Source organism: Furipterus horrens, unplaced genomic scaffold (assembly GCF_987537825.1).
Source record: "Furipterus horrens unplaced genomic scaffold, mFurHor1.1.pri manual_scaffold_6, whole genome shotgun sequence".
NCBI lineage: Eukaryota > Metazoa > Chordata > Mammalia > Chiroptera > Furipteridae > Furipterus > Furipterus horrens.
This window is the reverse complement of record NW_028327176.1, coordinates 42,250,251-42,264,001: the sequence shown is the minus strand read 5'-3', so window position 1 is coordinate 42,264,001 and position 13,751 is coordinate 42,250,251. Positions and strand designations below refer to the sequence as shown.

The following is a 13,751-nucleotide window of genomic DNA, read 5'->3' as shown; positions in this document are numbered from 1 at the left end:
ATGCAGACTGGAAGCAGCTGTCCAACCTCTCATCATCAGCTGTGCTATTCGGTCCTGTCCAGGACACGACCCAAACACCTGATTACCGTTCGCTGGACAACCGACTCCTGAGATCAGAGCGCGTCCACGGTGTGTGCGGTCTTCACTGTGCGTGTACTCTTTCCACCATATTCATGTTTTGTCTTAAAGTTCCTGCAGGGTTGGTGCACTATGGCTCTCCATGCCTTTCCAACACCTGTCCAAGTAGCATGAGCTACCAAGTTCCCAGTTACTTCAGGAATGTTTACATATTATTCATTTCATAATCCTTTATAGATGACAAAGAACGTGACTGCAAGCGCACTTTATTGCAGCCTGATGCAATTTTACAATAATTAAGTGGATAATGATTCCTTTAACAAAATTTCATCTTCCAGCAAAAACTTTATACCAATTATTTGGAAGATATTACTAAAGGGGTCTGTGGATACTTATTTATTATGGAAAACGAGTATTACAATGGAAGGGTGGAAGTACCTGACTGTTCTATTCCCCGGTATTGACCTTTGCCTGTGCTGTGTGCTCAACAATGAGATAAACTAACTGGTGGAGAACATTTTTCTCCTTTATTTACTGAAAATACTGCATTCCAATATTATTTCCCCAAAAGCTACAACATTTATGCAAACAGACTGCTTCAAAGTGTTTTGACCCCAAATCAAAATGACATTTTTATTTCACCTTTTACACTTTACTGCACCAAAGGCATGGGCAGCTAAAACATTGTATCAAATAGGAAAGGATTTCAAGGCACTGCTAGTGGGCAGTTTTCTTGTGCATTAGCTGTGCATCTTTTATCCAATTCATAAAGAATATTAGTGATAGAACATTACATGGTAAGATTAAGATATGGATAATTGGAAACAGTGGGAAAAATTAAGACCAGAAAATTTACAAAGACAGGCTACAACCACTAAAATTTTATGTGGACAAAAAAGAAAAGTTTTTGCAGTAATGTATTAATACAAAAAGAACTACTCCAATGGAAACAATTATGTTAAAATGTAAATGAAAAGACTTTCTATGTAGTAGCTGACCAAGAATCAAGTTGGCCTAAAAGAATTTGCTCCTAAAAGTAATTTCACAAAGAAAATCTTCAGAATTAATATAATTATTATAGCCCTGGTTAGGTGGCTCAGTTGGTTGGAAAGTCATATACGGAAACATCACAGGTTTGATTCCTGGTCAGGGCACACACCTAGTTGCAGGCCCTGGCCAGGGCACATAAGGGAGGAAACCAATCAATGTTTCTCATTCACTCCTCCGCCCCTTCTCTCCCCACTTCCCTCTAAAATCTCAAGTAAGGATTTAAAAATTTTTTTTACGTATAATTATTATGAAAATATTTGTCAAAAAAACTGAGTCAAAGGTTTCAAAGAGATATTTGTACACCCATGATCATAGTAGCATTATTCACAGTGTGGAAGCCAACCAAGTGTCCATTGATGAAAGAATGAATAAGCAAAATGTATATACATAAAATTCCATTTTAGTCATCCTTTAAAAGGAAGGAAATTCTGACATATGCAACAATATGAATGAAACTTGAGGCTCACATTATATTAATGTGAACTTAGCATTAAACATTATGTTAAATTAAATAAGACAAAAAGACAAATACTACATGATATCATTTTTAAAGTATATTTTATTGGTTATGCTACTATAGTCCCAATCTTCCCTCTTTCTCCCCTCCGCCTGGTACCCCATTCCCTCCAGCAATCCTCTCCCCATTTAGTTCATGTCCATGGGTTGGGCATTTAAGTTCTTTGGCTTCTCCATTTCCTATTCTATTCTTAACACTCTCCTGTCTATTTTCTACCTACCAATTATGTTTCTTAATCCCTGCACCTTTTCCCCCATTCTCAGACTTCCCCTTCCCCACTGATAAATCCTCCAAATGTTCTCCATATCAATAATTCTATTCCTGTTCTAGTTGGCTTAGTTTTGTGTTGTTGTTTGTTTTTTGTTTGTTTTATAAATTCAGCTGTTGATAGTTGTGAGTTTAATGTTCATAGTTTTGAACTTCTTTTAAATAAGTCCCTTTAACATTTCATATAATAAGGGCTTGGTGTTGATGAACTCCTTTAGCTTTACCTTGTCTGGGAAACACTTTATCTGCCCTTTCATTCTAAACAATAGCTTTGCTGGATAGAGCAATCTTGGTTGTAGGTCATTGTTTTTCATGACTTTGAATACTTCTGGCCAGTTTCTTCTTGCCTGCAAAGTTTCTTTTGAGAAATCAGCTAACAGTCTAATGGAAACTCCTTTGTAGGTAACTCTGCTTTTCTCAACCTGCTTTTAAGATTCTATCTTTATCTTTAACCTTTAGCATTTTAATTATGTCTTGGTGTGGTCTTCTTGGAATCCAACTTGTTTGGGACTCTGCTTGCTGGACTTGTATGTCTATTCCCTTCATCAAATTAGGGAAGTTTTCTTTCATCATTTTTTCAAATAAGTTTACGATTTCTTGCTCTTCCTTTTCTCCTTCTGGCACCCCTATCATTTGAATGTTGGCACTTTTGGAGATGTCCCTGAGTCTTCTTATTCTCTCCTTGTTTTTTTGAGTTCTTGTTTCTTCATCCTGTTCTGGTTGAGTGTTTATTTCTTCCTTATATTCCCAATTGTTGACTTGAACCCCTGCTTCCTTCCTTTTGCTGTTGGTTCCCTGTGGATTTTTCTCTATTTCACTTAGTGTAACCTTCATTTCTTCCCTTTTGCTTTTGTTTTTGCAGTACTCAATGAGTTCTCTGAGCATCCTTATCACCAGTGTTTTGAACTCTGCATCTAATAGGTTGGCTATCTTCATTTTGTTTAGTTATTTTTCTGGAGTTCTGTTCTTTCATTTGGCCCATATTTCTTTGTCTCCTCAATTTGGCAGCCTCCCTATGTTTGTTTCTATATATTAGGTAGAGCTGCTTTGAATCCCTGTCTTAATGCACCTGTTAAGTTGTATGGAGTGGAACCTTAGATATTCACCAGGGTGGAGCCATCCGCTTTATCACTTTGTGGCTCTGTATGTGGGGGAGGGCTCAGAGAGGGGACAATGCCATCACCTGGCTGCTGGAGGCTTGTTTGGCACTCGCCCTTTTTCCAGTCACTTCACCCTCTTCCCATATGTGACTGATGCCCTTCTAGCTATTGCCCTTGTGGTGGTTTCCAGAGTGGGTGGGCTTGCATATGTTCTAGGACAATGCAGCCCCTTTAAATAGACTCTCCTGAGAGACTGGCAGTTTCTTCCGCCACCCCAACCCCCACTGGTTTTTACAGCCATAAGTTATGAGGATTTATTTTCCCAGCACTGGAACCCTGGGTGGTCTGGCCTGGGGCTGGAATTGCTCACTCCCAAGGTATCCCTCCTGATTTTTATCCACCACATGTGAGTGTGAGACTGCCCACTCCACTGGCCACTGTTGCTGCAACATTACATCCTCTCCACCCTGGCTCCTTGTCTCTGCCCCACCTAGCTGTCTGGATGAATATGGCTTCTTTCAATCCTTGGTTGTCAGACTTCTTTACAGTTCAATTTTCTGGCAGTTCTAGGTGTTTTTTGTTTTGAGGTTAGTTGTGATACTTACGGTTATGTGAGGGGGCGAAACATGTCTACCTATGCCTTCGTCTTGACCAAAAGTCCTGCATGATTTTATTTATATGAAGTATTTATAACAGTCAAAAAACACAGAGACACAAATAAATGGTGGTGTCAGGGGCTGTGGGGGGAGAGGGAACTGGGGAGTTATTGTTTATGGGTACAGAGTTTCAGCTTTAAGAGGTGAAAAGTGCTCTGGAGATGAACAGTGGTGATGGCTGCACCACATTATGAGTGTATTTAATACCACTCAACTGTACACTTAATGGTTAAGCTGGTAAATTTTATTATTTTTACCACAATAAAAATTGGAATAAAATCCTAAACCAGTCAGAAAAAGATTGTTGGACAAGAGGATATACATGCAGTATGAAAGTTTATTACATACACATACCTGCCCATTTTACTTATTAACTGCAAAAGGGAAAAGTAATCTTTACAAGAAAGAAACCTGTAAACTGACCACCTTAAACCAAAAATGGACCAAACTGACATAGATACACCATCTCCTGTGTGACATTCCTATCAAAAATGCTTAACCTGAATCTAATCATGAAGAAACCATCAGAAAAATCCAAAATGAGGGCAAATCTGCAAAGTGGATCTAGCCAAGACTCTTAAAAAATAAACATTTCAGACTTTTGGCCAAGAGGGAGTCATAGACAGACACACTGCGTCTCCCTCCACAATTAAGAAGGAACATAACTACCTCAAAACTAGAGACAACCAGAAGTTCCAGAAAATCAAGCTGCATGGAAGTCCAAAAAACAAAGATATAAAGAAGGAATACTCATCCAGACAGATAGGAGGGGTGGAACCGGGGCAGAGAGGATGCAGTGTGGTGGTGGCAGCAGCGGAAGCAGCAGTAGGCTGGTGGAAAGTGAAGTCACATGTTTTAAAAAGTTGGGAGGGACACCTGGGGAGCATCCCCAGCTCCTGACCTGACCCAACATCTCACTGTCATTGCTTCTGACAGTGCAAACCAGTGGGGGCTGGAGTGGAGGAAGAAACTGCCGGTCTCTCAGCAGAGTCCACTTGTTTAAAGGGCCCCCACAGTGCTAGAATGTCCACAGACTCACCCACTCTGGGAACAACGGCCAGGGCAGCAGCTAGATAGGCGCCAGACCCATATGAAGTGCCTGGAAAAAGGGCGACTACTGAGCAATCGGCATTGTTCCCTCTCAGACCCCTCCCCCACATATAGCACCATAACTTGGTGAAATGGGTCACCCTGTAATGATGAATACTTAAGGCTCTGCCCCTTACAGTGTAACAGGTGTGACAACTCTACCTAAGACACAGAGGCAAACACAGGAGCCTGTCAAGTTGAGGAGACAGAGAAGTATGGCTCAAAGGGGGAACAAATCAAGGTTCCAGTGGGAAAACTAAGTGATGAGGAGATAGCCAACCTAACAGACACAGAGTTCAAAACACTGGTGATAAAGATGCTCACAGACTTGACAGATATCCTTAAATATGGCACATGCATAAGAGAAGAAGTGAAAGCTATGCTAAATGAAACGAAGGAAAATCCACACAAAACTAGTGGTGAAGGGACGGAAACTGGGGTTCAAATCAATGATTTGGAACATAAGAAAGAAAGAAAAAAACAGTTAACCAGTACACAATGAAGAAACAAGAATTGAAAGAAATGAGGAGAGACTTAGCAACCTCTGGGACAACTTTAAACGTGCAAACATCTAAACCATAGGGGTGCCAGAAGAAGAGGAAGAGCAAAAAATTGAGAACTTATGTGAGGAATTAATGAAGGAAAACTCCCCAAATTTGGTGAAGGAAATAGACATAGAAGTCCAGGAAGCACAGGGAGTCCCAAACAAGCTAGACCCCAAAAGTACCACACCAAGACACATCATAATTAAAATGCGAAAGGTTAACCCTGGCTAGTGTGGCTCAATGGATTGAGCATCGGCCTGCGAACCAAGTGTCGCTGGTTCGATTCCCAGTCAGGGCACATGACTAGGCTGCACATCAGGTCCCTAGTTGAGGGCTCAAGTTAGAGGCAACCACACAGTGATGTTTCTCTCTCCCTCTCTTTCTCCTTTCCCCTCTCTCTAAAAATAAATAAATAAACAAATAAATAAGTTATTTAAACAATAAAATAAATAAAGCGTGAAAGGTTAAAGATAAAGAGAGAATCTTAAAAGCAGCAAGAGAAATGCAGAGAGTTACCAACAAAGAGTGCCTGTAAGACTATCAGCTGATTTCTCAAAAGAAACTTTGCAGGCAAGAAGGGACTGGCAAGAAGTATTCAAGGTGATGAAAAGCAAGGACTTACAACCAAGATTACCCTATCCAGCAAAGCTATCATTTAGAATGGAAGGGCAGATAAAGTGCTTCCCAGACAGGGTAAAGCTTAAGGAACTCATCATCACCAAGCCCTTATTATATGAAATGTAAAAGGGACTTACTTAAGAAAAAGAAGATCAAAACTATGAACATTAAAATGACAACAAACTCACAACTATCAAAAACTTAATCTAAAAAATAAAAACAAAGTCCAACTAAGCAAATCAGAAAAGGAACAGAATCATAAGTATGGGGATCATTTGGAGGGTTATCAGCTGGGAGGGAGAAGAGGGAGAAATGGGAAATGCTGCAGGGATTAAGAAGCATAATTGGTTGGTACAAAATAGACATAGAGAAGTTATGAATAATATAGGAAAGGGTGAAGCCAAAGAATTTATATGCACAACCCGTGGACATGAACTAAGTGGGGTGGGATTGCTGGAGGGAAGTAGGATACTGGACAGAGGGAAGCAAAGGGGAAAAAATTGTGATATTGTAACAACATAATCAATAAAAAAAAAAAAATTTCATGAATGTCAAAAGAATAGTAAAGAGATGTGACAAATAAATGCAATGCATGATCCTAAATTAGCTTCTGGGTCCAAAACAGTTTAGAATGACATAATTGGGGAAATTTAAATTGCATTTCAGACTGTATGTATGTATATTAGATAATATTGTGCCAATGTTAAATTTTCTGAGCATTTAATTTTTAGTTACAAAGGAAAACATTCTTGTACTTTAGAGATGTATGCTGAAATATTTATGGATAAATGTGATGTAAGCAATTAATTACTTCAGAGGAAAAACCCGACAAAGCAAGTGAGGCAAGATGTTGACAACCAGTGACTCTAGGTGAAGGGTGTCTTGGCCCCTTTCATTATTCTTGCAACTTTGTATATCTGAAATTATTTCAAAATCTTCACAATGTGATGATCCCAGGCCACAGAGACTTCTCCCCATCATAGGGTCTCAATCCTCATTTAGCATCAGTCACATATTGTAAATTATTTTATCACTTATTCTTTCAATTACTCAACAAACATTTATTGAACATATGCCATATTCATGACAATGTGCTAGGCCTGAGTCACATGCTATATTTTTTGCTTTCTCTCTCTCTCTCACAGTCCCTGACACATGTCACAAATGATTACTGCAGTGGTTGGATGACATTGTACTGGTCTTTACTACAACTTTCCAAATATGGACAGCACATTTTAAACCACTGAAATCAAGAATTATACAATTTCAGGACTTGCCTAACATAATAGGATATTTTGTTGATAATGATAGTTTCTTTGTATCAGTCTTAAAAAACAGTTGTCAGGCTGGGTAGTTCAGTTGGTTAGAGCATCGTCCTGATATGTCAAGGTTGTAGGTTTGATCTCTGGTCAGGGCACATACAAGAAGCAACCAATGAGTCCATAAATAAGTGGAACAACAAACTGATGTTTCTCTCTCTCTTTCCTTTCTCTTTAATTAACTTTTTTTTTTTTTTAAGCACTTGTCTGTATGAGAAAGTTTTCAGGACTGAGTTCAGTGGGGATTGTGTGGTAGGTGCCCCTAGCCCTAGTTATTGGAAGTTTCTGACAACAGTAGTAAGTTATTTGGCCACAAATGCATGTGAACAGAACATTAAGGAGGTGGGCTGTTTCCGATGTTCCCTTGAATATCATTTACCTAATAGACATCTGCACAAACACAAATAACTTTATTCACATGTTAGACAGTGTTTTGAGTAGACCGAGTTTTAAGGACACTTAATACAATCAATTTCTTGAACTCAGGTTTGAGTTAAAAAAAAAACAAAAACTATAGTCAAACTCTCAGTATTTTACTTTGCAGAATTTTGCATGTAGCCCACTTGTTTCTGCACAAAGGTAAAATACTATTTGCATTTGCTTAATTCCCCATTCTTTTGCTATTTCAACATGATTTTGTTAGTCTAAGGTTACATTTCTCTCTCAGCCTTTTCTGAGCTTCATTTTCTCTCTTTATGTTCTTGAATATAGCTTTGAGGTGTAGGATATTCCTTCCCAAGATCCACAACAATTACCTCCTTAGAAAATGTCACTCCTTTTAAAGGTCTTCTGTTGTTATCAATAACTGAAGGGGTTCCATGGACAGGTATGTGTGGTTTTTGCAAATCATCCTGCAAGAGAATGCAACAAAGTGTAACCGACCAGTTTATGAATACAACAAACCCTGCTTTTAAAAATATAGGTTATATGTACATTGTTAGTGAGAAACAGAAAATATTATTAAGTAATATAGAAAAGCAGTGACCATCCATTGTTTTTGTATTTCTATGGTTATAAAAGCATGTACTGACATAGTCAAATAGCATTTGGTAACATGTATTATGCAGTCAAACCTAAGAGCTGCATGGATCATCATTCTGTGTCCAACTGGGTATGGGCCTTATGTTGGGCGGGCACATGAGTTGTTCTTATTAGGGAGCCCCAAACATGGAGCTCAGAAAGGCTCTGGCAATGTTGGTGTGCTATTGTAGAAAGAGCCTGGAACTTGAGAAGGGACACAGGGTCTGGTCCTGAGCTCAGCCATGGTAGAGAAATGACCTTGAACAATTCATATCATTTTCTCATTTGTTGGATCCCTAGATGATCTCCAAGGCCCCCTCCAGCTCTAAGATTCTAGGATTCTAAGAAAAGCAGCAAAATGAAGAGAATTATTAAGAAAAACACAAATGTAAGAATGAAGAACAAATAAGTGTCTAGGCTTGGCATATGTAAACGGTTTAATAACATGAACCAATAAAGCCAGGAAGAATGGTTTAAATGACTGTGGGGACAGCACTCCTTCAAGGTACAACCCTAGATTACAGCGAAGACCACCCCTTATTAGACCTAGCCAAGTAATTTACCTCCTTTTCAATCAAATTCTATACTGCCCCTTGAGTGTTAAAAATTCCATCACCTCTTGCCAGTTATCTTCAGCATCCTCAGGATCTTCCTTCTTTTCTGCTTTGCTCTCCACTTTGCCCTCTTTGTTTTCTAAGAATGTGGACACCATTTCTTTACTCCGTCTCTGGACAAGAATGCCAGGCCTCATGATTTGTTTTATGAGAGTCCTAAAAAAATCCATCAGCAGGGATTTTTAAATTCATGATTATCAGCCACCATTATCACACAGAAAGAATGACTTTCTATGACATTCAATGATAGACTTACTTTTCTTGGTCTCGTGAGTTGTGTGTCTCCGCATTTCCAGTTAAACAATCTTCGCAAGAACCTTTTTCTATTTCAGCTTCCTTCCTTTGGGAACTGAAAACAAATAAGCAAAAAATTCACTTTTAAAGAAGAAATTAGTAATTCTAAAACCCTGGATGGAAAAAGTAGATAGCTAAAGCATTATTATTTGCTGTATTTTAAACTGTTTTATTTTATTTCTAGATACATGTGCTAGTGTGACTTGAAATCTGATCCCAGTTTATCAGCATGGGTTTATACCATTTATATAAAAACACCAGCAGTAAGAGGAGGATGCAAATGAAGCAAAGCAGGAGGAAGATGATGAAAGTCACTGTGCTGGCTTCAAAGTTCATAGGCTTCGGAAGCCAAATCATCCACTCTTGAAATCACAGTTTGCCCAAATGTCTTTTCCAGCTTAGTTTGAATGCAGATCTCTTGTTCTTTGAGTTTTCTAGAAACAGAAGAATAAAAGCCTGTTTTCACAGTTGTTCATTTTACCAGGTTTGTAAAAGATGCTCTGCTTGTTTCAGTGGAGTTGACTCACACAGGCTAGTCTTTCTCCATAAATGTGGTGGGGTCTAAAGTGGCTAGAGGGGAGACTGAGCTGAGACTCGTGTGGTCACTCAGCTCACCTCCTCTCATCCCCAAAACGATCAGAATCTAAAGGAGGGAGAAATTGGAGCATCTGGAGCTGGGCCCAGCTCCCCCCATTCTTCTCTCTTCAGTGACATCACAGAATCATGGAACCATGGAGTGAGAGGGACCAGAGCCAGCACAACTCCACCCATCACCTGGAATCAGAGAACCAAGAAACTCCCCTCTGGGCTGTGGTCTGTCTGTTCTCGCCTCTAAGAGGGTGGGGTGGAGGTCACTTGGCATCATCTTGGCCACTCTTTGGACAAGGATTTTCCTCCTACTCTCAAAACACCACCCTTCCTTTCTTAACCTGAGCCTGCTGATCGTACTTGCTTTTCACAGATCATAAACAATCAGTCCACTTCCTTCTTATAAAATCCCTCTCTATAGCCCTGATGGTGTTCTCTTTAGGCCTAATAGCCCATATTCTTCTAATCCCACATCAGTGAACTGACTTCCTGGACACACAAGAAAGCTGGCAGGTCCAGAGGGTGGACTGAGGAAGTTAGAGCAGAACAAGATGTTCAGAGTAAAGATGACCCCTGACCCACCCTCACTTCAGGTGAGTGAGCGATGCCCATGACAAGGAGAGGGAGGGCAGAGCTAGGATTTTCTGAGAAGAAAAGGAGGGTATAAAGGAGTAAGGCAGCTGTTGTCAATCACATCTATGAAAATCCGAAGGTGAGCTATGGGGGTCTCTGGGCTGCCGTGACACTGGCTGTCTTCCAGCAAGGCAGGGACTATGGCTTCTTTATTTGGGATACCCACCAAGTCAGGGCCTGAACATTCCATAAACGTTGAATAAATGTGTGTGTGTGCGTGCGCACGCGCGCGCGTGTGTGTGTGTGTGTGCAAGCACAAGTAGGGTTTGCTGGAAGACTCAGGCCATGGACAATTCTGCAGAATATGTGAACCTCTGAGCCTCTCCTGGCAGTCAGTAGAATTCCTGGATAAAGCTTCTTCCAACCAAGATTCGCAGATGAAGACTCAGATACACTACTGTCAGACTGAGACTTTATGAGCCCAAATCTTGGAGCTCTGACTGGGTAGCTCAGTTGGTTAGAGCATTGTCCCAATATGCCAAGGTTGTGGGTTCGATCCCCAGTCAGGGCACATAAAAGAATCAACCAACAAATAATGAATAAGTGCATAAATAAGTGGAGCAATGAATCAATGTTTCTCTCTCTCATCAAAAAAATTTTAAAAATATTTTAATAGCCCAAATCTTCTCATGTCTCAGATTTTTCTGGGAGATGAGGGTATCTATCTACTTGGTGGTTACACAGGTTTAGACATATGTAAAAACCCATTAAATTGTGTACTTAAGATGAATACATTTCATGCCCTCCACTGTGTGTATATTATACTTAAAGGAAAAAGAAAAGGGCCCCCATGCCTGTACCTGAATTTGAGTGTGTGTGGTGCTGAGCAGACCCGGACTAGAGCGCACTGCTATTAGTTGGTCCTGTCTTCGAGATTGTTCGCCACACATACTCTTAGACCAGAGACCTTTTCACAATGACACAGCTGTCTCAACAAGTAAGGGCTGGATAAGACCTTACCTAAGGGCTTTCTTCACTGAATGTGGCTTGGGAATCCATACCTTAAATTTACATGTAGAGTTCATATAATACAATTTATTACAATGGAGGGTTATCCAACTTTGGTCTCTAAATCACATTTTAAATGCACTGGGCTGTAAATCTATGATGACATGGTGTTTTACTCATAGATGGGTGTCTGGGGCCTAACACTGTGCTTCACACACAGAAGTTTTGTACTGAAAAATTATTTCTGATAGGACATTTATACCAGTACTACAGAAATAGAAAATATTCTGAGACTACCATGAACAATTGTATGCTAACAAATTGGCTAACCTAGGTGAAAACAAAATTCCTAGAAACACAAAACTAACCAAGATTGAATCATGAAGAAATAAAAAATCTGAGTAGAACTATAATAAAATGATTTAATCAATAGTAAAAAAGCTCCCAATGACAACAACAAAAAAATCCTGGACCAGATGGTCTCACTGTGGAATTCTATCATTTAAAGAACTAACATCAATCTTTCTCAAATGCTTCCAGAAAGCTGCAGAAAATGTAATACTTTCTAACTCATCCTATGAAGCCAGCACTGCCCTGACAACAAAGCCAAAGACAATACAAACAAAGAAAACTAAAGACCAAATATTCCTTATTAATATTGAGAAAAATATCCTCAACAAAGTACTAGAAAAATGAAATTAGCAGCATATTAAAAGGATAATACAATCATAACCAAGTAGGATTTATTCCCGGAATGTGAGGATGTTTTAACATAAAAAAATTAATGTAATACACCGCATTAACAGAATAAGGGGAAAATACATTATTATCTCAATTACTTCAATAAAGGCTTTTGACAAAATTTAACATCACTTCATGGTAAAGGAAAACATTCAACAAACTAGGAATAGAAGGAAACTACCTCAGCATAATAAAGGCCACATATAGAAACCCTACAGCTAATATCATATTCAATGTTGAGAAAATATTTGCAAATCACATACATAGCAACAGATTAATATCCAGAATATAAAGAACCCCTATTTTAAACAATAATAACAATCACACACAAAAAAAATTCAAAAATGGGCAGAGAACTTGAATAGACTTTCTCCAAAGAAGATAAATGGCCCAAAACCATATTAAAAAATGGTCAACATCACTAATAATTAAGGAGCAAATAAAACCACAATGAGATAGTATCCATTAATAAGGCTATCATTAAAAAAAAAAAAAAAGACAAGTGCTGGTAAGAATGTGGAAAATTGGGACCCTTGTGCATTGCTGATGAGATTGTAAAATGGTGCAATCGCTGTGGAAAATAGTGCTGCAGTTCCTCAAAAAATGAAACATAGAATTACATATCATCCAGCAATTCCACTTCTGGGTACATACACAAAAGAAGTGAAAGCAGGGGCTTGAACAGATATTAGTATACCCATGTTCATAGCAGCATTATTCACACTTGGACAGTGGAAACAATCCAAGTGTCCACCAGTAGGTGAATGGATAAACAAAATGTGGTATCTACATACAAAGGAATGTTATTCGGCTTTTAAAAAGAACAAAAACCTTCTCTTACTGGTGTGCCTCAGTTGATTGGAGAGTTGTCCTGTACATCAAAAGGTTGCGGGTTCAATTCCCAGTCAGGGCACATACCTAGGTTGCAGCTTAGATTCCTGGCTGGGGCACGTATGGGAGGCAATTAATTGATGTTTCTCTTTCACATCGATGTTTCTCTTCCTCTCTCCCATTCTCTCTCTCTAAAAGCAATGAAAAAATGTCCTCAGGTGAAGATTAAAATAAAAAGAAAAGAAAGAACAAAATTCTGATACATGTTGCACATAGATGAACCTTGAAGGCATTATGCCAGGTTAAGTAAGGCAGACACAAAAGGGCACATACTGTATGATTCCACTTATAACAGATTGCTGAAACAGCCATATTCATAGAGGCAGAAAGTGGAATAGAGGTTACCAGGTGCTGGGGTGAGGGGGTAGTGCTGAGTTATTATTTAATGGGTATGGAGTTTCAGCTTGGGAGAATGAAGACTTTCTGGAGATAGATAGTGGTGATGGTTGCACAACAATGTGAAGGTACTTAATGCCAATAAAGTGTACACTTAGAAATGGTCGGTTTTGTGTGGCATGTGTGTTATCACAATTAAAAAATAATTCTGGAACAATGGAGAGGGAACCCATCTATAAAGTGGCCTGGTACATGCCAGGCACTGGAAAATAAAAGCAGCACAAAGAGATCTTATTTCAATCACCACCCATTTGCTCATTTTGTTTCCCCACGGTGAATGCCCTAGCCTCTCCCTCAGCCCTTTACCTGTCCCCACCTCTAAATCTAAGACTTGGCTGCTCCTCCATGATGCTGTCACTATTCACTGGGCTTCCTTTCTCCCTTTCT

General features: G+C 39.3%; 1 protein-coding gene across 1 annotated transcript; it reads right to left on the bottom strand.

The window, feature by feature from the left end:
• Positions 1–7,919: 7,919 nt before the first annotated feature.
• DEMA1 (DPM1 ER membrane anchor 1) lies at positions 7,920–9,503 on the bottom strand. The gene is made up of 4 exons (XM_090280258.1): positions 9,409–9,503; positions 9,130–9,222; positions 8,876–9,029; positions 7,920–8,090 (listed from the first exon to the last, which is right to left on the bottom strand). Exons 1-4 carry the CDS (start codon positions 9,501–9,503, stop codon positions 7,920–7,922), a joined length of 513 nt encoding a protein of 170 aa, XP_090136384.1.
• Positions 9,504–13,751: the final 4,248 nt, after the last annotated feature.

Bases quoted from the DNA above. Each gene is read 5' to 3' on its own strand.
- DEMA1 (XM_090280258.1), bottom strand. From the start codon at position 9,503: ATGAACTTTGAAGCCAGCACAGTGACTTTCATCATCTTCCTCCTGCTT. The intron at 9,223-9,408 runs GTATAAACCCAT...ATTTGTTTTCAG, and splicing joins CTGGTGTTTTTATATAAATG to TTCCCAAAGGAAGGAAGCTG. The intron at 8,091-8,875 runs GTGATGGAATTT...ATTCTCTTGCAG, and splicing joins CTGAAGATAACTGGCAAGAG to GATGATTTGCAAAAACCACA.